This window comes from Mastigoproctus giganteus, chromosome 2 (assembly GCF_048544385.1).
Source record: "Mastigoproctus giganteus isolate SK-2022 chromosome 2, ASM4854438v1, whole genome shotgun sequence".
NCBI lineage: Eukaryota > Metazoa > Arthropoda > Arachnida > Uropygi > Thelyphonidae > Mastigoproctus > Mastigoproctus giganteus.
In genome coordinates this window covers 915,874-940,628 of record NC_143576.1, presented here as the reverse complement: position 1 = coordinate 940,628, position 24,755 = coordinate 915,874, and the positions used below count along the sequence as shown (strand labels likewise).

The 24,755-nt window shown below is 43.1% G+C and overlaps 1 protein-coding gene across 1 annotated transcript in view; it reads left to right on the top strand.

The window, feature by feature from the left end:
* The first annotated feature begins 978 nt into the window (after positions 1-978).
* LOC150089113 (transport and Golgi organization 2 homolog) overlaps positions 979-24,755 on the top strand; it is a 115,951-nt gene continuing 92,174 nt past the window's right edge. The window contains exon 1 of the mRNA XM_090390333.1: positions 979-1,240. Coding sequence (XP_090246459.1) covers positions 1,099-1,240 — 142 coding nt within the window. The 5' untranslated portion in view covers positions 979-1,098. The remainder of the gene's footprint in view (positions 1,241-24,755) is intronic.

The following is a 24,755-nucleotide window of genomic DNA, read 5'->3' as shown; positions in this document are numbered from 1 at the left end:
CAAAACAGGAAAATCGACCAAAGAACACGAACAATTTTGATTCTTGGGTAGTTGAATTAATATTCCGGGTGACCCTGAGTGTGATAGTTATTAAAAAAAATTGCACCATGCAATTAAGGTCCCGAGGCGTCTCTATTTATATAATGCCCGTGAATTGCATAATATTGTATTGTCTGTTTGCTTCATAAAAAACCCGAGTTTAAGTCGGGGGGGGGGGGTGGGACCAAAAATGCTTTGCGATGAGATTTCTCATTTTGCGCACGGCACGGACCTTAACCACACTGCTACCTGAAAGGCGATTGTTACGGAGACAAGATGTAAAGAAATACTTGTTCTGGGAGGGGGGGGTCCTTTTGAAGTCCATATTTTTCCATTAGCTAGGATTGGTTGGTTGCAGGTTGAGATAAATGAAGGCGAAATTTATTAACACAAAGAAGAAAGGGATAAAAATTAAGGTTACAGTGTTTTTCTTTAGGTTATTTCTGCATTCTTCCTTTAGAAAGCGCCAAAATTTCTCTTCTTTCCGAAACCACTTTTACTTCGTTGATTTTGTTCAATCTGTGCGACACACTGAGCTGTCGCGCACACACCGAATTGTCCTAGCCGCCAATTGTCTTTCACCGAATTGTTACATGCAGCGAAATTTCATTCAGCAAATTGCCTCGTACAACCGACTGTCATCAACCGAACTGTCGTCCAACGAATTGCGTTGCATTCCATTGACGCGCACCCGAATTCTTCTTTTTCTTCTTCTTCCTTCGCTCGCTTTCCAAAGTGAAACGAGCGGTGAAGGTGATGTCGGGTGTGTCTGGCCGGAGAATTGGCGTCGTAATGAGCGTCCCATTTTCCCCGAAGTATCCTAAAAATAACGACCAGTGCGAATGCACGAGGGGAAAATGGGACACAAATACGGCTCGCACTTCCCTTTCCTCCACATTTTCTCCTTTCGCTGTCGCGCACGACTGTACGACGCAATACCGTGAGATCGGTGTTTCCCACAGCGCTCGCTTTTATTCGACGGGTCCGTCCGGGAGCTGCCACTTCGCATCCTATCTTCCGACACCACCCCCGAACTGAGTCACCGACGACGGCTGTGCGATGTGTATGCTGTTTATCGCCACCTGTCCCAATCCACGCAGGGACGGCTACTTGCTCGTTGTGGCCAGCACGAGGGACGAGTTCTACATCAGGCCGAGTCGGGTCTCTCACTTCTGGGAGCAGAATCCGACCATCGTGGGAGGTAAGTGACCCCTGACGCCTTTTAACGAAACCGAATTTATCGTCGTTTGACACGAATTTAGCTTAAGGAGTTCGCAATTATCGCCAAAAAAAGCGAAATTTTTGAAATTACCGAACTTAATCGTAGATTCCGAGCACGAGCTCGGCAGCGTCCACCGTGATTATAAACGCGGCGTTTACACACGCGCGACCGTCTTAAGATTTGAAGGGGAAGAGAAAGGAGAGGAGCCGTGCGGGGAAACTGCCCCTGGTCGGATGGGGGGGGGGGGGTTGCCGATTCGTGTTGCTTCTACAAGCCAGCGTTTTGCGAACCACTCAGTCTGAAGAAAGTTTGCGATAAGTTAAATGTGTGGGGTGATCATTGGCATCGCCTTTAACCATCGGGGTGAAGGCTACAGCCCAAAAGGGCCTTCCTCTTGCGCGTTTTTTATACTTTCCTCATTTTATACGAATTTTTGTTGTTTTTTTCAATATTATAGAGGCCAGTTTCCTTTTAAACGAGTGTACGTTGGACAAGTTGAAGGCAGATGTTGAAAATTGCGCAAACATTCGTGAATACGAAAGGAAGAATGGCTGACTCATTTGCAGGTGACAACAGCTGACTGTCACTCACTCACTCGCCACAGCCATCTGTAAATAACAGAAACACTTTGGTAGAGGTTTAGCCTCGAGGTTAGTGCAATCGCATCGCGTTTTTTCGTAAGTGAATTGGTAAAGTGGCATCGTGTTTATCGCATCTCATATTGGGAATACCATCACAACGAGTTGCCCGGTATTGCACTACCTCGAATAAGTAACGCTTCACCGATTGAGAAGCCTATTGTTCCTTATTCTCTGCGGATGATAAGCCAAATAGCCTTGAAACGGCCGTCTGGGTGGTGGTATCCACCGACAATACGTAACATTAGTCTTCTCCGTTGGTGAAGCGTTACTTGTTAAACACGATGCAAATGCACTAACCGTTTCGTTAAATAATAACGACAGTACTGACACTATTTCGTACGAAGAAGGGTGAAGCGGCTTCAAGAATAAGAAAACAGCGACGAAGGCTGCATTAAGTTTTTAATGGTAGTAAGGGAATATTTATTTTTTAAACTCATAAGCGGGTCGCGGGAAGGTGAAACACCCGCACAGCGATGGCAAACGGCAATGCTTATCGCCGTTCTTAAAAAGGTCAACGTTAATGACCGCCATAATTACAGGGGTACGAGATTTTTAATCTGCGCAAAAATCGTAAAAAAAGAAAGAAAATCCGAGTAAGTTGTTCGAGTGGAGATCGTCGCGAGGAACAGGATGCATTCGGACGGCTCTTTTTCCATCGAAATCCTAATCGAAAAACGTAAAGAATGCGATGTCGAAACAGGTTTCAGACGACGAAAGACTTTTAAACGCATTAGCGGGAAAATATTTTAAGAAAGGAGTTGTTCCTCGAGTCTAATAATAAACGCCACGTATGACGTCTGCGAAGTAAACGAACAAAAGACCTCTTCGCCGAGGTCAGTGAGATGACAACAATGCAGTGGTGGGAAAATCCATCGTAAGATCCCAGCTGATTAAATCAGCGAAGAAGAGAAAAGCCGAAGGACCCGATGAAATCCCAGAGGAACTAGTCAAAGTACTCGACTATAAAAATACCAACATTCTTGTTGAGTTATTTAACAAATTTACTAGACTTCTACATACCTCGGAACATCGACGTTCATTACTCTTCCCAAAAAACTATACACCAGGACCTGTGGAGACTTCGCACTAATCAACTCGATGAGCCAAGTCCCAAAAATGTTCCTAAAAATAATTCAAAGTCGGATATTCGAGAAATGTGGTGAGTCGATGGACGATGCGCAATTTGGATTTGGAGCAGGACTGGGTACAAGAGAAGTACTATTTTGTTCCCAAGTCAAAGGTGCAGAGGGAAACAGATCGACACCCATCTTTGTTTTATTTACTTTGAAAAGGCCTTTGATCGATTCCAACGCATCGAGATCCTCGAGGAGTCCGTCCGGCCTTAGCAAAAAGAACCACCCAATAATCAGACCCCAAACGGCATCGATTGCAGTTGACTGCAGAAAGACAGAAAATATCAACATTGAACGCTGAGCGAAGCGAGGATGTACTTCAGTCATCTTCGAGGGAGCATTAGACGGAATATATGAGGGAATAGCTGTCAGTGGATTACCAACCTTCGCTATGTGGATGACACTACTTTGTACAATTAATGTGCGCATTAATTGTACAAAGTAGTGTTTGTACAAAGTTGTACAAATTTTAGTGTTTGTACAAAGTTGTACAAATTTCCTCATTCGGGAGAATGAGGAAAGTGAAAGATTGGGCCTCAGATGTAATGTCGGCGACATTAAGCTCGTGCTTTCAAACGGGGCGATGCTAACAGGGTCGGTGCTATCATTAGGCCAATTAGGCAGCCGCCTAGGTGCAACCTCAGAGGGGCGTAGTACTGACTTTTGAGGGGGCACAGTTTTATGCAGATTAGTTTTTTAACCCACGTAAGAAATGCAACTGACAATTTATATATTTTAATTTAAGATTGCTAGGAATTATAATTAATTATAAATTCTTATAAAACATTCTATACTGGTTCCTTTATTTATCCTTTTTATGTTCTATTTTTCTTTTTGAAATTTAATGATATTTTTGGCTACAAAAAAATCTGTTATTCTTCTTAGTTGGCAACGTGTGTTGTTTACAGCTAGATACGTCACGTCACGTCACGTCATGTTGTCATCGAATGAGTATTAGCGTGTTTGTGAATTTTTGTTATAAATTTCAGATAATATTTTACTTTTATTTTATATTTTGAAGAGTTTTATCATTTTTGAAGGTAATATCAATCGAACGTGGCCAAGCTTCAAGAATTGGTGACAAAATTTGCAAAGGAAAAGGCACGCAAAGTAAGAATTTGATGCGCCCGAGATTGAAACTTTTAAGAGATTTAAATTTTAACATCACAATTCACAAGATTGTTCAAAATGATTTGTGCGCTAAAACATTTTCTTTTGTATTTGAGAAAGATAATCAAAGACTGTTGTATTACTTATTCTTGCAATTTAAAATAAATTTAGAAGTTTCCAGTTTTCTACTTTTCATTTTTTCTACAAGACAACTGTTTTTGAAAATTGAAGTTGTCAAGTTGTTTTTTTTTGGGGGGGGGGACAGTAATTAGCCTTGCCTATGGCGCAAAACAGCCTGGCACTGGATGCCAACACCTCGCTTGGTAAATGGAAAGCTGATAGAGAGAGTGGACAAGTTCAAATATGTAGGCTTCTGGATCAATGAGAGAAGTGACATGAAATGAAAGTGATCATCGAGATGGCCGCCCAATATTTCGTTAAATGAAATTGAATCAACAAATTGAAATTAGAATCGTAAAAATATCTTTTGGAAATCGATGCAAAATCACTTTTACTACTCTTACGACACTTTTTTCCCAAATATTTATTTTCGAATTCGGACCTTATCTCTCAGATATGCGTGCCGAGCTGTTTCGAATTCGATACGTGCCACATTTAGTCCTTTGCTAATTTTATCATTCGAGAAACTTCAGTAAGGTTCCGAGTTTACAGCTGTTTTTCATTCCACTTTTCTTATTTTTCCGCTTGCTTTCTTCTTTATTCGCTTAAATAATACACGAGGCTCGTTCACGGATCCACATTTTAACCACCCGAATTTTAATATTTTGTGATTATGATTTAATGCAAACCGTTTCGATTTATTTATTATTTTTTGGGGGTGCGTGTCTATTTTATTTTTCCGTTTCCGTTTTAAGGTTCGTTGGAGGATTGAAGGGTGCTGCTGCATCTTTAAGGCGCCTCATTCGAGCAAATCAGTTGGCGAAAGGGAAAATTAAATGAATTGCCTGGCACGGCGTTCCTTTCACACCGCTCGCCCAATTTTTGGTAATTGAGCTGCTGGATGGGAACCTCTTCCTCCGCTAAAGGAAAAATGAAATAAATTGTCACGTTGGGACACCGAATATTAATTCATCCGCCGTGCCGGGTGTCATATGTCTGTAAATTGTGCGTTCTGTGCCGATTTTCTGGAAGAAAACCCCAAGTTTCCCGTGAATGTGTCGGGGGGGGACCTTGCTATCTATGTTTCGGACCGACTAACTCAGCCATGGGGTGAAAAAAGCCCCTAAAACTTCGGATTTTCTTTGCAACGCCACTGCGGTGGCGTTCCTCCCTACAACGATAACCTCGCAATTTTCGAGGTATCGGCAATTTTCGAGGAACGGCGAAGATGCAGCGTACGTCGGACTAATTAAACGCGGCTCTAGCAACTCGAGAACATTGTGTCGCCTGACGTGAAAGGCGTGTTCTCGTTGTTGGGCGGATTCCGTCGAGAAAATGTGAGCCCCCGCAGTATTGGGACACACTCGGCCCGCAAAGGATGCCGAACAGTTGCGAAGAAAGTGGAACACCCAATTAGTAGAGGAGGAAAAGGAACGAATGTTCTCATTAACCACCCTCTTCTCATTAAGGCTGGATCATTAGCCGGAAAGACGTTTCGGCCTGTTAGGCGTTCGTAATAGAAATTTACATGGCGACTTCACGCTGTCGCACTCCGAATTCGCATTTCCACTCGAATGGTGTGCCAAAGGACCGCTCCCCAACCGAGAAAAAGCGCATGTTCGAGACCCATTTTACGCGGCTGATAAGAAAAAGAAATTGCGAATCTCCACCGTGGATTGCAGCCATGTCTGCACAGCTCTTCGCGAGCTAAAATCTCCAACTCCGTCCTAAAATAAATATTAAATCGTTATTTATTTGTCCTACCAAAATACCTAAGTGGTGAGAGACAAATTCCCTTCACGGCAGTATATATACCAGGGGTACACGTAGTACAAAATAAAGGAATATAACAACACCACCACTGAATACACTATATACACTGGTGTGCAAAACTTAAGGACCAACACTATTTCTAAAGGTTACACAACAAAATCTTTACTGAAGGTACTTTTTACTGACAACAGTAGATTCAGTCCCAGCAGCGATTCAGGACGTCAACTACTCTGTCGAGAGGTTGGCATATCAACAGCTGCAGTTGTTGATATGCTTTTGAAAGTGAGGACATTGTTCGTATGGATTGGTCTGCCCGTTTCTTCTGATCTAAGTCCCATCGAACACATATGGGACGCTGTGGGGAGACTTCTAGCGCCATGTCCACACCCAACAGAAAATGTTCACCAGCTGAAGATGGCGCTGACAGAAGAATGGACGATGTTACCGCAAGAACTTATCAACAACATTGTTCTAAGTATGGACAGGCGGTGCGAAGCCTGCATCGACATTACGGATGGCCATATCTCCTACTGAGGACCACCTCTTCCCTTTGTTCTATCTTTGCCAGTGATGCATCTGTATCATGGCAGCCAGTGCTATGTTGCCATTTTTGGATAATGTTGAATACTGTACCGTTTTGTTTCCGTTGTTGTGTCGGTGTTGTTTCCTTCATCATTTCTGTACCTCACGCGGTTCCTTTGGTATGCTTTTCCCATATGCAGGCCACTCCTATGAGAAGTTACACGTAATAGACTGACTGGTCCTTAAATTTTACACAACAGTGTGTGGGTGGTACACTTGTTCATATAAGCACAGCATTGAGTCACATAGTTATTCCAGAACGCACAGAACCGTTAGGCGACAGTAGCCTAAGTGAACCACATCGCGGTTTATTTCCTGTACTTCGAATCTTCTATTAGCCTTTCAAAGTCAATTCCAATTTGAGACAAGCTGTGGATTGATTCCAACGCCTTGCCTATGAGTCTATCGGCCATCTTCAGCCTATTAGCTTTCATCGTCACGGATTTGGTGCCTCTTAAGCCAGATAGCGGGATGTGCCACTCGCAAAGCTGCCAGAAGCACTGCGATGTTATCACTCCAGTCATCATCTTCATTGCAGTTATCAGTCGTTTCCAGGCAATAATGTCTGGTATTTTCAGGTGTTCAGGAAGCTGCGTGGTCCTCAACTGATGGGGGAGATGGCGTTTATAGTTGGCCCACTTCAGCAGCCAGAACTCAGTCGCATATATTCTCCTAATGTGGGTAGGGGTGGCTGACGGCCACAATTCAGCACCATACAATATGGTCGAATACACCATTGTTCTTATATATCTTGCGGTTGTCGCAGTTTGTTTTACGTGCAAGAGGTGTTGTTTGGTTATCCAACGTAGATAGTTTAATCTCTTTACAAGCCCCTCAACATGGGCCGTGAACGTAAGTTTCGTGTCAAATATTGTCAATGAATTGTGACAAGTTATTGGAACAGTTATGTCATTTATTTTTGGTTGTAGAAACGTAGATGATCTTTTTAGAGAGAACACCATTACTGTCTTCTGTGCATTTAGAGCTAGGCCAAATTTTTCTAAGTCTATTAATAGCTCCATAATCTTACGATTGATCTGGTCACACACACTGCACTGTTAGACGAGGCCGGTTGTGTGGTCGTCAATATCTTAATATCGTCTGCGTACGTGTGTATATCATCTCTGCCCTCTCAGAAAGGGACCATCATTGCAGTAAAGAGGAGCCTGGATATAAGACGCCACTTTGTGGAATTGTTGCATGGACTGGTCGTTGGAGGATCTGACTGTCTGTATAAAAATAATTGGATCGCCAAGTTAGTAGGGACTGCAGGAACTTCAGCAGGTTTCCTTTTATTTGGAAGGCATGCTGCAACAGACATAGTAGGGTCTGTACATTGAGACTATCGAAGGCGGCCTTTATATCGCATGCATTATTGCAACTTCCTTTGTGGCTTGGAAAGCGTTCAGTATCGCGGTCTGCACTGTAACGAGGTTCGTTATAGGTTAGGTTAGGTTAGATAGAGCATAATGAATTTGTTGAAGCTGACTGGCCAGGAGCTGATGCGTCAACTTTGGGAGTAGAACTTTCTCCAGTACTTTTAGCAGGGTAGAAGCAGTAGACACAGGCAGGCGTATTGAGCTCCATGAGGTTAGGGTTGGTAATTTTTGGCATAGGGATGACAGCATACCTATTCCAGTTTTCAGGAAAAATTCTGTTAACAAGTATTGAGTTATAAATAGCTTGCAGTGTTTCAATTAGGTATGGCCAGAGACACTTTACCATGAAGTGAGCAACCGATCGACTACAGCTGTCTTAGTGGCCCTGAGGGAGTTAATGTTCTGTATCAGCGCTTCTTTTGTGATAATAACAGATTCCAGCTCACTATCAACCAACGGAACCCACTCAACCTCCACGACCTGCGACTGATGATGTCTGTTGGAGAATCTACTTATGTGGGCCATCCAAGCTTCAGCGTCAATTCGCTGATATTGAATAACAAGTCATTCCTATGCCTAAACCGGGATAACTTTCCCTTGTCAAGTGTATCTTTCATGTATCGGTTGATTGCTTTCGATTTTTCCCTATTAAATCTTGCTGCGGCAAATGAGTAATTCATTCTGTCTTGGTTATCATTTGATAGTTTCCATATTGTTTATTTCTGAAATAATAAATGCACCCATCACGGCCAGCTTGGTCAAGGGGTTCACAAAACAAAACGGAGGACTTGGCAGATCCTTTATTTTGGCCGAAACTTTCTGCAGTCACAGTCGAGGGCCTGTAGAGTTGGTAACGTTTGGGTTGCGAGGAGCCCCTCGGTCAGCATATGATTGACCGATAATGATGTGGAATCTTCCATGAGCGCAGTCCTCAAATTGAGACCCCGCGGTTTCAGTCATTCCGGCGGACATCTTAACCGGGAAGTTGAGGCGGCATTCGCTGGCAGTCTCTTAATTAGAAGAGAATGCGCTATCCGTGTTGTTCTCTGTTGGGACACTGGGTGGAAAAGGCCCAGGTTCGAATCCCGTCGATAAACCTTGCTATCTACAGCAAGGTTCCTCCCTCCCCCTCCAGAAACTGGGTTTTTTTCGTCCAGCAAAACAGGCAAGTTGACCAGAGAACACATGCAATTTACATGTATAACATATGAACGGGCATATGTAGGACATTACGGGTGGCCCTAATATAATAATTTGAATTTAATTATTTTATTTATTTATTTATTTATTTTTTTTTTTTTTTTGTTCTCTGTTGGTAAGGGAAGTGCAGTCCACGGTAGCAACCAGTACTCACTAAGCCAGTTCTTGTTAATAGTGGTCGGGGCGGCCGAGGCCCAAATTTCAGCTCCTTGTAAGATGACAGACTATAAATGAAGTTTCTGACGAGTATTGCATCGTTCACATGCAGCAATTGTTGGTTGTTGGTGCATGTGAGTAGGCGAAACTTGTTACTTATACGCTGCTCGATAAAATTAATAGAACTGGTGTCCTGTTAATTGAAGTGGCGTAGAGTCCACTAGAATTGAACCTTCTTGACACAGTCCGGTTGGAAATGTTTTCACCTGTGGCCGCATCCTTTTGCGCACGTCGGCTGTTATGTTGCCTGCTTGCTGTTGAATTTAAATTTAAGTATAGATTGCCATATGGTTTATAATTTGGACCTAGTTAAACAGGCAGATAACAAACAGAAACAGATAGCCTCGCTAATTATTGGTGGGATGTATTGAATGGTGTTAGCCCTTGAAAAAATGCCATTCAAGGTATTATCAGTAATTAGCCTCGTAATCATTATTTTATTCTATTCTATTTATATTCTTTGTTTTATTGCTAATTATACGTTTATTTCTAGGGTATAGCGAAGTAAACCAGCACAGTCTATCTTTGTCTTTCGGGGTTCTTTTTGCCTAATGGCCTGATTATTACTTATACGCTAAAGTTTTATCGTATGGTACCAACTGTACTCTTACAATAGTAATTAGATTACAGACTGATGTAATGTTTAATCTATAATTGATGGCATTAATCTGGTCTGAAACACATTTTACCACTGTCACTTTTACTTTCATTCCATAATTACGAAATAGATTAAACATGTAATCTGTTATGAAATAATGGGAAGGTAGCAAAAGGATTGCTAAATATATGTTTATGTATAGAGTACAGCAGGGTAACCAGCTCAGGCTATCTTAGTCTTTATAACTTCTTTTTGCCTGGTGATTCACTTTGAACTGACAGTTTTATGCGTGGTCTTATCATACATTTGCGCTTTTTCTCTGAAGACACACTTTCAGCACTTACATTGTACATATCCACTGTTACAGTATTAATTATACATATGTATATATGTTTGTATATATCTACCATGTATATTTGTAGTAGCATGATTTTTAGGAGCATCAGTGACTAAAGCCATTTTGTTCAGAATATTGTGCCCAAATTGCGCGTGTTCTTTAGTCGATTTTCTGTTTGCTGGACGACAAACCCGAGTTTCCGGGAGAAAAACCACGCTACACTCGTCTGAGACCGACTAACTCAGCCACGTTGTGAAAATTAGCGCGGACGGGAGGAGTTGTGTCGAGTCGAGTCCCGTCGATAAGGGAGCGCAAAACGTTAACCGCAACGTAATGTTGTTTGTAACGAAACTGCTATCGTTTGTGATGTCGGCTTTTTTATTTTGGAATTGTGAGTAGAATGATGAGGTGGTGAACAGTGTGATTGCGGTTTGTGGAACGCAATAAGAAGGATGGACCCGTTATAATTAAATAAATTAAAAATATATACATTTTAGTGTAAACCCAAATTACGCGGCACCCCTGGTATGTTGTTGCGGCACCCGCATTCGAAACCACTGGTTTAGCGCATCGTGGACCTTATCGTCCTCATTACTGACCCGTTTTGAGGGGGAGGGAGAGAGAGAGGGAGCACGCATTCCTTGAGTTCGAGCCCGTGACTACTAAATACGATAAATATTTGTGTCGATGATTTGTTGCAAACTCCAGTGACCCGGTGGTCGTGCTTCAGTAAAAACCGAAATTTCATTTTTAACTCGTTGACGGATGGAACGCACTTTTTCACCCGTATTCCTCGCTCGTTGACGAAATTTTCTCGTAATTTTGCGGAACGCGCTACGAGGGAGTTGTTCCGAAGAACACAGTTTGCGCAATCTGGACGGAGGGGGGGAACGACGTTGTTTGTCCGATATGAGGGTTTCAGTTTGAATTGTTCCGCACTGCGGAACAATTTTCGGCTCTCTTCGCAGGGTCGTATTTGTCGCGCAAATATTTCCTTTCGCCGCTGCTCAGACACTCGCGTTCCTGGTAGGGCGAAACCGCGATTGGAAATGGTGCCGGAAGAAGGAAGCGAGCGGACAGAAAGTAAACGTGGTGTCTGCGCAGTTCATCAAATTTCCAGCGTTCTCTGTAGGTCAATGTTCGAGATGAGCTCGAGTTAGCAACGACACATCCGCCCTTGATTTCGTTCCGCCTTGGCATCTAACGCGTCGCTTGTAGGGCACGAGGAACTATCTCGCCGCCCACGGGGGCGAATTGCGACCTACTAACGACAACGCAACCCCGCTGCCCGAGAAAGAGGCAATGCGCCGCTGCTGTCGCTGTTTCGGCTCTGGTGAGCACTCCTTTCGACCGCGAGCACGCGTTTAACATTCACCCTGTACGGCTCCGCTTGGATTACGACGTTGCGCAACCCTTTTTACGAGTCGTCTCTTAATGAGGACGTGACGGAGAAAGCCGAATCCCGACGGAGCCGACTGTTCGTCGTAGAAAAAGCGGGGCCGATTTGTGAGAAGGAAAACGAAGTTGATTTGAATCGCAGTCCGTTGTTTACAAACGATAACGCACGACCCGGGGGCGTTCAAAAATTATTAACCGTTAAATGTGTCGGAGGAAAACAACCGCACTCACACGCTCCCGTTATTACAAAAAAAAAAAAAAAAATGTTTGTTAAACGGGGCGAAGTACATCGCAAGCAGAAAAAGGTCAACTGAGATACACAAATGACAAAACGATGAGCGGCTGGCCAGGATCATCAACCGGATTCGAACTCGGACCTTTTGCTCGCGGTTTGGGGGAGGGCGTAGGACAACTAGGCGATCAGGCACGGTAGCTCCGGAAGAAGACGGACTGGGTGATCCACGAAGATGGCTTCGGCGAGGAAACCGCGGACGCAGACTCAACTGGGTCGAAGTTTAGCAGCGATGACGGATTCCAAGCTTATTCATTTTGATGGATCTCTCGATCGAAAGTTATTTTACTTTCATCTTTCCGCTACCGATCTCTGTGTACGTTCGGGAGGACTCCGCGTATTCTTTCCGACTCTTTATGCCGTCTTTCGACACCAGCTGTTCAGTACTCGTGTCGTGGACTAATGGTATTAGTGGAGTTCTCCAGAGTTCGGTCCATCGTTGTTTTCGATGATATTGATGGAGTTATGTCGGGCTTAATGTTTGCCAACGATACAAAGATTGACAGGGTGGTCAACCACATTGATCAGGGGAGCTACTGCAACAAAATATTCGGTCGATGGACTAAGAAATGGCGGTTGAAGTTTAATATTGATAAGCGCAAGATACTGCGCATGGGTAGCAGTTAACCCCAGAGTAACCTGTGGTAGCTCGGCGTACCAAAAAATGAAAAAGACCCGGGAATAATCGTGCAGTTAGACAAAATTCTCTGAGCACTGCAGACATACTACTCGTGGGGTTTTTCCAATGATATATAGAAACTTTGCCAGCAGGAATAAGGAGGTGATCATCCCTTTGTATGAGGCCACGGCTGGGCCGCATCTTCGGTACCGTATACAGGTGTGGAGGCTTCACTTTAGGAAGGATGTCGATCTGGTAGAACTGGTACAGAGAAGGGCAACTAGACTGGTGAAGGAAACGCGGGGTAATCTTACCCAGAAAGACTTCAGTCGCGCGAATTCCGGCGTCTCGAGATGAGGCACCCACGAGGAGATCTGAATGACGTATTTAAAGCCTCTACTGGGTTGAGCAAGCTGAATCTTAATGGTTTTCTCCCACTTGCTGAGACTATACACATGAGGGGGCATAAATTCAAGTTGGGGAACGATGGTTGCAGGGTAGATGTGCATAAGTTTGCCTTCAGCCAGTGGGTGGTTGATTGTTGGAACAGGCTTCCATCTGAGGCGCCTCCGTAGCCAGGTGGGAAGGAGCAGCAGTGCGTAGCACACGCTTCTTGATTAGACCGGGGTTCGAGCCCGTCACCACCAGATACGGAGGATGCGGAAAGGTTAAGGAATGACCACCGCATATCCTGGAGCAATATGGCCTTAGTTGCTAATGCTCCTAAAAAACCAAACAACAACAACAACAACAACAGCTTCCATCTGTTGTTGTGGAAGTGGATGGGTTCAATAATTTTAAGGGAGAACTAGTCACATTTTTAGAGGGTGAGAATCAATGATGTGTGTTTGTTTTTTGGCTGATGCTGTACAAGTTGCCTTCTTCCATCATTTGCCATTACTGCCGCTACTGGACGCATCAAGCCCGATCACGAAGATCTTCTTGCGAACTAATTTTCACATCTGACAGGACTTCGCCTCAAAAGTGTTGGCCTCTTACACCAAGTGGTGTTACTTTTATTTGCGATGAATTTTAATTATTATTATTATAACTGCCGAATAAGATAAGTTGCGAACTGATTTGTCCTCATGCTTGGTTACAACCTGAATTTGTTCGCGATTCTTACTTTCATTACTCTAAATACGTATTGGTTTATACCTGAACTCGTATTTTTGAAAATTAATGTTCAGTTTTGGTTTGACAAAAGTTCTGTTAACCCAGCGTTGGTTATGCTTTATTTATCTTCAACTTGAAATGTGTCAAACGACTGCCGCATTTGTTGCAATTTGTACAATTAGCTTAGATTTAGTGGTAGCCCACCTCCCCGTGGGGTACAGACGACGCACATGGGCAGGCTTTCCAGGTGATCGCCTTCCTGGTGACTAAGTGTCCAGAAACAACACATTGTGTGTGTGTGGGGGGGGGGGGAAATGAGGATGATGATTGTTTATATATTTAGTTATTGTTTTATTGTTCTTATTTTTATTTCGTTTAATATATAACATCACATAGTTTTGTTCCCTATTATGCGTTTGTCCACTTTATTCTTATTTCCCCCACTTACGCATCTGACTTTGCTTTACAGGAGAATTCCAGATTCGAGGGAACTTCTCAATTGTGTATAATTCCCTTCGGAAAGGCTGAGTGTTCAGGAATAACAACTCACAAATTAATAAACAACGAAGTTTATTTACATATATATACAACATAATATACAATTGAATAAAAAAACATGTAATATGCATAGAAGGTTAAGTCAAGGATACTTTGCATGTATTATTCTTATATTAACAATCAATATGCTATTTTCATCATTACACTCTGTGTTCTCGCCATTCTGTTACAATACACTGAAGACCAATCTTAACTTTCCTAAAGTCTCTATTTGTTATTAGTCTTTCAGTGGGACCAACAATTCTTCATCAATACAAACACTGTATATTCAATTATTTATCCTTAAAACATAATCAAAACTTCTCATAGAATTCAATTATCTGTCCTTAAAACATTCAAGGTTTTTTATATATTTCAATTATCCTTCTAACATATTATAATCATTTGAACAACAATTTAATCTATTACATATCTTTCGTTTCTTTTGCATTTTACAATAACCTTTTTGAATTAATTAAACTCTGTTAATATATATATAATTTACTTAAGAGATAATTTATCTATCAATTTACTTCTAGTGCTATCTCTGTTTTTCATTAATTAATCACTACACTGTTTCACTAACAGTCCTTGTTAACTTACAGTACTTACTATTATCTTTTTTCTTTCCTTTGCTTTCCAGGGTGGTTTCAAACTTCCATTTTTGGCTCACTGAGGATCTCCTTCATCTGCTTTCACCTGAATTTGCTACAGATAATTTTTTTTTTGGAACTCTTGGCTAAATGGGACTGGCGTTCTTTCTCCACCTTATTAAAACCTATCCCAAGGAAAACTCGTAGGGCATCTCACACTAACTCCTTCTCCACTCCACTTTATTAAAACTCATCACAAGGAAAAACTCATAGGGTGCTACCCTCGTTTATGCGCTCCACCTATTAAGAACTTTTTCAAGAAGAAAACTTCCCAGGGCGCTACCCTCCTCCTTTCCCACCACGACCAAACACTCAACTGTTAACTGACACATATTTCCTACCACAACAGAACCCTCAACTGTCCATGTTACTAACTCATTTTCTTTATCTCGACTGCTGTGTCCGCTGACTACTTCATTTTCCCTAGCACCAACAAAATCTCAATTTTGTCTCTCTCCCAACTCATTTCCATAACCACCCACATAACTCAACTCGGGGTTCTGTGTCTGCCACTCACATTTTCTAACACGACAAAAACTCAACTGTCCGTCCTAACTCACTTTCCCAAACACCGACGAGAATCTAAACTTTGTCTCCCCCTAACTCATTTCCATAAACACCCACATAACTCAACTCGGGGATCTGTCTCTAACTCATCTTCGCAAAACACTCCCAAAATCTCAACTCTGTGTCCTCTCTCTCTCCCCGTCCACTCACTTTGTTCATCTCCTTTTCTGTACCACCTACATATGTCAAATTCGCCCTAGTTTTCTGTTTAACCAATCTTACTCATTTTATTAACTTTCTCTCGGTTGTTATTTGCCCGTTTTATTTTCTCAAGCTGATTCCTTGTTGCTCGATCTAACTTCTTGTTTTAAGAACTTTGTAAACTTTCTCAGGCTGTCAATACCTTTGAAGTCAGCCGCTTATAGTTATACTGTAGCAGACTAATTTCCCACGATCTATAAAACTTGCCATCACTGCCAGACTTAAATCTAATTCCCAGCATTTGTTCCGTTTTTACCACCTTATTATCCTCTTCAGGTGTCATCGATTAAAGAAATGTCCTGACAGTAGCATGTTCCACCGCGCTGTTGTTTACCAGAGTTGACACCTTCTACTAATAGCAATTGCTACTGGTTTCTATTGTTCTGGTTTGCCTGTGTGAGATGCGAGTCGAGTGTCCCTGGGTTGCTAATAGCTTTTCACTTACCGCTCCTCTTGTATAGACGTTGTGTAATTTAATCCCTTGGCTGTAAGGTTCGCTCCCCCATATTGCCATGTTATAAAGTTTTACTTTAAATAAATCTCACTTTTCTTTAAAATAACATATTTGTAAGATTTCACATCTTACAACACACACACACACACACACACACACACACACACACACACACACACACACACACACACACACACACACACACACACACACACGTGAGATACGTACCCTGTCTGCTTGGCTGCAGGTCCCTATAGTCGGACTCTGCGTTGCCCGCTACAACCACTGGGAGGTGAGCCAGGATACCCATCATACTCTGGCTGACCTCTGCAAGGTTGCCTGAGCTTCCTGACAGAGCCAAAAAAAAAAAGTTTTCTTTTTTGAAGAGAGCATATGGGGAGTAAGAAGAAGAGGTCAGAATGTGGGGAACAGTACTTTGAGTTTACCAATAGGGAAGGCAGTCCACTGTAAGTTAGGCAAAGGTAGGGGAGGGAGAGGGAAGTTGAAAGTCACGGGAGCAGGCGCTCCTGCCTTGCTCTCTCCGAATATCCTACATTCTGAGGAGTGCTAGCATGAATCCTACCCTTACCGGGTTAGCAGGGCAACTTGTCTTTGAAATCCTGCGGCCAGGGTGCTTGAATTATCCTTCCCCAGGCGGGGTTCCGTTATTCTGTTCTGCCCTGAGTTCCGCAAGTCTAGCTCTTCTAGAATTGAAAACAGCCTGGGGTAGCGTGTTAAGGCTGGTATGTGGCCTCTTCTTGAAGTAAAGTTCCCTCCTGATTGCAGGGGTTTTCTTGAATCTCTGTGAGGAATTGAAGTCTGGCGTTGTCGTAATTGAGACACTCATATTATCCCGGGACTTCTCTTCACCACAGTGTAAATATGGCTTATTTTCTGTTCCTAAGGCTGTTAATTTTTGCTGGAACGGTCCATGGCCTCTAATCAGGAAGGTGGCTTGCAGTCCAGGCGAGTACCAGGGAGGAGGCTTTGGGAAGTCCGACTTATTGAGGGAATAAGGGAACCTTTTGGTGATTACTCCTTCCCGCGTCGTATCCCATGTTTCTTGCCAGAGGTATTGTAGGTGGACTGCAATTGTCCTTCTTTCCCGATTAGGGTAATTTGCATGGTCTAACTGCAGATTCAAGAGTTGCGTTAATCCCAACGCAAGAGGTCTCTTCCAACGAAGAATGAGCTAGAAGAGATCACTCTTGACAACTTCCAGATAGAGAGGTAGGTATTCTGCAATGACTTGTAATGCAGAGGATGCTGGCAGTACAGCACGCCCTGGTAACCGATAGTAACATAAATCCTTGAATGGATTCAAAGTGTGAAAAGGCAATCCTTCCCATGATTGCCTTTTCACACCAGTAGCACACAATTGGGACATATACTACCTTATATATTAATCATAGAGGTTTATTCTTTAGGCCCCAATCCGCTCTACTAATCTGCCTTATCATTGCCGTGTATTTTTGGATTTTAGCTGACAGATATTTTAGGTGGGGGGGGGGCTAGAAGAATAAGTTGGCGTGCAGATATAGGCCCAGATACTTGATTTCTGTGTACAGATGGATCGGAGTGTTGTTAATTTTTATCACTGGTGGCCGTCTGATTTGGAGCTTTCCTTTTAGGATTGACTTTGTTTTTCACTGGAGATTGTTAGTTTGTGCACAGCAGCTCAGTCTCGCAGTTTTTCCAGTGCAAAGTTGGCTCGTACTTCCAATGTGGCTGTTGTATTATTATTATTGCACTAAAAAGAACAACCAGTACGAGATCATCGGCAAAGGTCCGGGGCTTGACCTTGCCGAGATCCATCCCCAGGAACTCGTCCAAGACAATGGACCTAAGATGTGACCCAGAGCCTTGAGGACAGCCTCGCAGTATATTCCTGGTGACTGTTTAGTATTTGGTGGTTATCTGCACTGTTCTACAATGTTGCTGAAGTAGGAGTTTATACTGTAATGAAGACTGCTGGATGTCTTGGCTTGCCGAAGTCTTCGAAGTATGCTGGGCCACCATAGCCGATCGTAGTCCCCAGCAAAGTTCACCATTATGGTTAGAAAGTATTTAGATTCTGTCTGCGTAGCTAGCGAGATTAAACTGTGCATAGCATCTTCTGTACTGCAGCCTGTTTTAAATCCAAATTGATGCGGAGATGGTAATTGTTGCTCTGTGTAATAGTTGGTGAGACGGGAGGGCAAAAGTCGTTCTTGGAGTTTGGCCAAAACTGAAAGCAGGGCTATTGGTCTGTAAGAAGTCGGTACTTCAGGTGGTTTTTTCGGGTGTTTCAGGATTAACTTGAGTGTTGAAACTTTCCAGAAGTCAAGAAAAGTTCCTTCCGCAAGGCATCTATTAAATAAACTTAAGAGAATTGTTAGACAGTGTTCTGCAAACCTTTTTACTACGTTGACATCCAGAAAGTCTAAGCCTGGGGTTTTACCCTCCTTCGTTTTGGCCAGGGTTATCATCTCCAGGGATGTGAAGGGCGGTTCACTGGTGTCTGATATGTATGCCCTGTTTCTGTCAATGATTTCTTGTTGTTCCAGTGTCGGTGTCAAGTCATCAGTTGAGTAGATATTGTCCAGCATGTTGTTGAGAGAATTAGACAAAGAGTATGTCGATGTTCCATCCGGCCTGAGTGTGGTGTCCAAAACTTCACCTCTGCAGAGCCTGTTTGTAATGATCCGAATTACAATGCCCCATGGATCGCCATTTCCCACTGTGGAAACTAGAGTTTGCCATGACTCCTTCTTACATCTGCGTATTTCTCTGGAGTATGCATTTCTTATCATACGTTAAGTCTCCCTTGCCGCACTACCTCTCTGGTGGGAAGACGTACTCTGGCTCGTTGAAATGTCTTCCTGGCTAGGCGGACTCTTCTTCTTAGATCTCGCAAATTTGCATTCCATCAAGGGACCGCCTACCTGTATTGTCTTCTACGCGGGATGGAAGCGTCCCAGGCACTCCTGATGGCAGTTGTTACCTTGGAACGCATTCTTCAGGCGTGAGTGTAATAGGTAGTGGAATGTCTTCCTGGAGAAACTAGGTCAATTCCTCTTGGAATCGGCGCCAATCTGCTTTTTTGGTGTTGTATCTCACTATGTCCCTAGGAATTGGTGGAGCACGTTCCACAGAACTAACGAGAGAGAGAAGGTGATCGCTCTGCAGTATGACTTTGTCCATGACTCTTGAACAGCCCAGTTGATCAGTTTACTTTCAATGTCAGATGTTGCTATAGTGACATCAATTGTGCTCTCCCAGAGGGAGCTGCTTAAGGTGGAGAGGTGACCTGGACGATTCAAGATCCGCAGACCAGATGAAATCATATAATCTTCAAGTCTTGTACCATTTCTGGTTGGCGTTCTGTCTGGAGTTAGGCTGTGCCACTGAGCGGCAGTTAGCATCCATGCCTATCAGCAACTGCCCAACTAGGAGGAGATTGAGTGCTTCCTGGATGACGGCGATTGCAGTAGTAATATTCTCACCCGGGTGAGAATATAGTGAAAGAAGATATAGGTACTCGAGAGATGTCATAATCTGCACTCAGGCGCTGATGGAGGTGAATAATGGCGCGATTTTGGTCCCCGTTATTTATGGACTCTTCACAACAACAGCTACCCATGGATGGTCTTCTGTGCAGTGAATGATTTTATATGAAGTGGGATATTCCACGACGTTCCCAGAGTGGATGTAGGGTTCCTACATCATTGCATCAATTTGGTTTTCATCAGCTTTGATCTTTAGCTGGTCTGCGACTATTCTCGCTCTCTGCACATTTAATTGCAGTAACTTGATCTCTTGTTGTCTATTTCTTGTGGGGCATCTATCCATAATTTACTCTCATTTGGTAAAGGCTCTTCACTTTTTTGTATACTGGGCAGTTTGTGTCACGAATCGAATGATCGTGTGGTGCCCTAGCAGCCTTGCAGTTTGCGTAGGTTGGTGACTGTTCCTTGTTGGGGCAGTCCTTAGGAACATGCCCTTTTTGAGCACAGTGGACGCATGTGGCCTCACGCTGATTGCAGGTATGGGACGGATGTCCAAAGCGGAGACACCTGTAGCACTTAGGGACCGATATGTGCTCTTTAAACCTATGGTTGCCCCAGCCAATATAAATTCTATTTTGAGTTTCAACAAGCTGCCACACTCTTGGGGATAGTTCAAGTATCGAATTAACCCTTGTCGGTGATTTCGTTTTAGCTCCGTATTTGGGTTTGATGTCTTTTGCCGCAGTTTCGTCCATTAGATACATACTCAGGTTTTTATGGTACATCTCTTCTTTGAGTTCCTCTGGGGTCATATTCTGCTCTATATCGAAAAGTATAATCGACGGCCCATTTTTTTAGGGGGTTTCAGCTCTTAATCGATAATTGGCCATTTCAGTGTTATTTAAGATGGTTAATGCCTCCTCCTTGGTACCAGTTTCAATTATGACTCCGGAGTGTCTGGTTTTCCTGATGCTCTTAATTCTGATGGTTTTCATCTGGTTCTTCATATTTTTTGTTAAGGCGTCTTTAACTGCATCGCTAGTTTCACTTGTGCATCCTCAGTTAGTTTGATTAGGATTACATGCGACTCAGGCTTCTTGGCTATCCTTTTATCTTGTACTTTTTTTTAGGTGAAGCTGTGGTTGATCGTTTTGCACCATTCCTCAACGCCTCTGCGAAGGAGCGGGGACGTTATTGCATTCGATTTTCCCCCCTCCCGTGTAAGGACGTCAATTGTGGCTTGTAATCTTTCGTGATCTACGTGGAGGCTTAAAACCACTGTCTCCATTTTGCTGAAGATACCAATTAAATCAGACCCGATGGCAGCAGTGATCCTGCTCGACTGCTTTTTCATATATTTCTCTAAGGACCCTCTGATTGTTCTGATCTGATCAATCGGAGAACCCGTTAGTGGGGGGAGACTGGGCAGCTAGTTCCATTAAAGGTCGCGGGCGTGGGAGGGCACAGTTCAAAGGTTGGGCCTAGAAGGGCGAGCGCTAGATGTCCAACGTTATCTTCGAATTTCGTGCAATGCACCCTTAATTGCGCTACCTGCTCGACCAAATTAACCGAACAAAATGTTTTTCGTGAATCTTTCATTGTGAACGGTGTCACCGAAGACGAATATGTGGTATCACAGGCATTGTGGCGTGCAAATTCCGAGTGTCCAATAGAAATCGATCTACCACCTTATAGAACCGCAGATTATGCAAATTATTCATGCCTATATAAATTGGCGGAAACGCAGCATTTTACTCGAAACAGACGCGGCGAGTGCGTTTTAAAATGAATGAACAAACAAACAAACAAAAGGAGCGCTTTCAAGTGCAAGATCGCGGAACAACAGTCGGGGTTGTGTTCCGCGAGAGAGGTCAGTGACTCGGAGTGCGCGGATGCTGCTCGATGGAGACAGTTTCCCTCTTTCTTTCTTTCTTTCTTTCTTTCCTCCTCGGTGAAAATGAAACCGAAGCAGGAAACGCGGCGGACGGAAAACTTTCTTCGGGAGCGAATCCGCATCTGCCGATCGAGGAAAGCGAGCGTTTTCCTGGTGAGCGTGTTTGCGAGAGGAAAAGTCGTCGCGAATGATGGTGCCGCTGTCCGCTTCTTACTTTCTTTATCGTTAACTTTAATAACGGCGTCTTCTGCGAGTTGCTAAAAATAGCGCCGAGGAAGTTTTTCAAAGCGCAAAATGACCTCTTTTGGTTAGCGTTAACGATCAAAATAAAAACCTAAACATCCACTCGTCGTCTTCCCCCACTGAGGTTACAGCACGGCTTCGGGTCAAGCGCGGCCTCTTCGCCAAACTCGCGATGCACGTGCCATAGCGCATCCCCGGATAGGGGAGGGAGGGAGGGAAGCCCCAAATCGAAGGAACATTCGCTCCCTCCTAAGTTGGAGCCTCTCCGTGGAGTTCGATTATTACTCGATTTATTGCGCGCGCTTTATTGCACCCCTTCAGCTAGGAGGGTGCCCCCATACATTTGCGCATTATAACTTTAGATAGCAAACATAGAAGTTGGGCATAAATTGCGCGTACATGAACATTACTTTCTTTAACATAATGCAACAAATAACACATATATACAGTGTCACAGCAAAAGGTAGAGGCACATGAACACGTAGGTATCGTGATATATACGACTAACACACGTACATCCAAACGAATAATAATTTAAAAGAAATTCTCTGTAGAGGAGGAAAGTAGGATTAAACGGAGATTCCATCCCGAAGGAGATAATCTGGAAACTTCTGGAAACCTCTTCGAGGGAAAACATTAATATTAATACGCTCGAAAGTGTTCAAAAATCTCTCATTAAATCTTAGTTTATAAATCAGATTTATGTTTAAATATAAAGATTGGTGTAAAATTTGTTCGAGGCAAAATACACGCTCCACTGCTACTCTCGTGTACTAACTTTAATTGCCCCCTCCCCTCGTAGGCCTTTGAGGCAACATAAATTATTTCGCATCTCCAAATTTAGGACTTAAATTTGAATTTTTCAACAGAACACCGTCATTTTTAAATGAAAATAAAATCGATATTTTTATTAATAAAACTAGCGTTAAAAATAAATAGCACAAACTTGTTTTAGCCCATCCATGTTTTGTATAAATTCTTTATATTTTAACTTTTATTTTTATACGTTATTATTATATTTCAAACTGTTTTTCACAAATGTAAGGCTTTTTGCGATTAACAAAAAACAAAATACTGCAGTTAAATTCTGTAATGAGCTCCTTAGAGGAATCCACGCGCTATTGCAAAGGACACGGGAAAGCGTAGGGCCTACAACATGGTTATGCACATTTGGGGTGTGAAGATGATCGGAGAGGAGCTGAAAGAGGTTGCGCGTGCAGATTTCCTGCAATGAGCAACTGATTTCGAGGGGTGCGACCAAGGTTTGCGTACGTGACTGATCTCGAGATGGTGAAAGGGTGGCCATTCACACGGTTCAGCCCCCTTAAAATGCAGTACTCGATGCCCATGAATGTTTCGATGTTAGTGAGGGAAGCGGAGGACCAGATCGTCGAGGCATACGTGGGAATCGGATCAAGACACGTTTGTACGTACTGAATGCCAAGTTTTTGGTCGTTTACTCCAGTAAGTTCCTATTTTTCCCAGATGAGCCCCGCATCAGTGTGATAAGAGATCTTTTGGACCCCTAATACCATTGATGTACATGTTACGTTCATCTTCTTCTTCAGGTTGGTGAAAGACATTTGTGCTGACTTCGGGTGGGGGGGGGTGTTATGGATAGGCCAATATTCTGAAGATAATGGTCAAATTCTTCTGTTAGGGCAGTAGCACGGTTGTTGATTGAGTCAGATTTGTTACCGTGTTTCGAAGAGATGAAGAGTTTTATATCGCCCGCGTAAGAGCTGCAGTGAGAATGCGTAGAGAGAAGGGGGCCCAAATCGGTGTAAGGACTTTGATATTTACGAGTTTGCAGCGTGAACTTCTCTTTGTTCCGTTGTAATTGCGTCTACGAATCCTTCGTGAAGTGTGGGTGGGTGCGAATGTGCCCCCACCGAATGTGGAGAGTAGATGGAAGTGCTCTCCCAAAGGCGGAGTGTGCAGCTGCCGAGAAGAAGGCGCGAACAGTGTTTTGGAATGGGGCCACAAGACGATTAAGAACCTTAATTGTAAGATTACGGATGAGTCCTACTTTTATTTATTTCCTCTGTACATTTGAATTCACTAGTCTTCTTATGTACAGTAGTCTTCTTGTAGCTGCACCCTCAGCCACGTTTGTTTGCTGTTTTGTATCCGTTAACAATAATAATAATTACGGAAGCTGTAGGAAACGCTGTTATCAACAGCATTGCATTTTTTTTTTTATGAATTAAAAAAAAGTGGAATCGACGTTTTTTTCGTTTTCGGCAGCAGCGCACTAAAACTGACGCCACACAAAGTGTGCGAAATAGGAAACCGCAGACGAACTGGAAAGAAAATTGCGGAGCCCCACAAATTGGTCATTAATCCCAGGTCCAGTTAATTTGACCCAAGGGGCATTTTGATCCAAGAGGTGAGTATGGGCTTGGCACACCCAGGGTCCGAAGGTAGATATCATCATTCTTCTCTTCCTTGGTGATTCCTTTCTGCTTCTCTTCTCTCTCTCAGGGTAACTCGGGGAATTTTTTTTTTTTTTTTTTTGGGTAATGCAGCGTCATTCCTCGCGCCATATGGCTAATAATAATAATGTGGAGTGCGTGCGGAGGAAAAGGTGGCGCCATCTACTGGAAAATATATCATTTATTCGAAGTGTCTTCATTTGCGATCGAACTGTAGCAGCAATCGCCAATTGAAGTGGAAAAGAAAGAGACGCCGCAGTTAAAAGCGAAATTGTGCATTTGGAAGACGCCAAAGCAATTATATGTAAATTGATAGAATAAAATAAAATCGTAATAATAACGAGTCGCATAAATAAAAGAATGAGAGTGAAAGATCGCGGTTGTTTGCATTCAGCGAGATCGGCTGATTCCTCTTCTCACTTCATCACATTCCTACTTTCTCTTCTTTTCTTTTCTTTTAAATGGTCGGGTGCTTCCGCAGCAACTATATTTTTACACTTGTATCGCA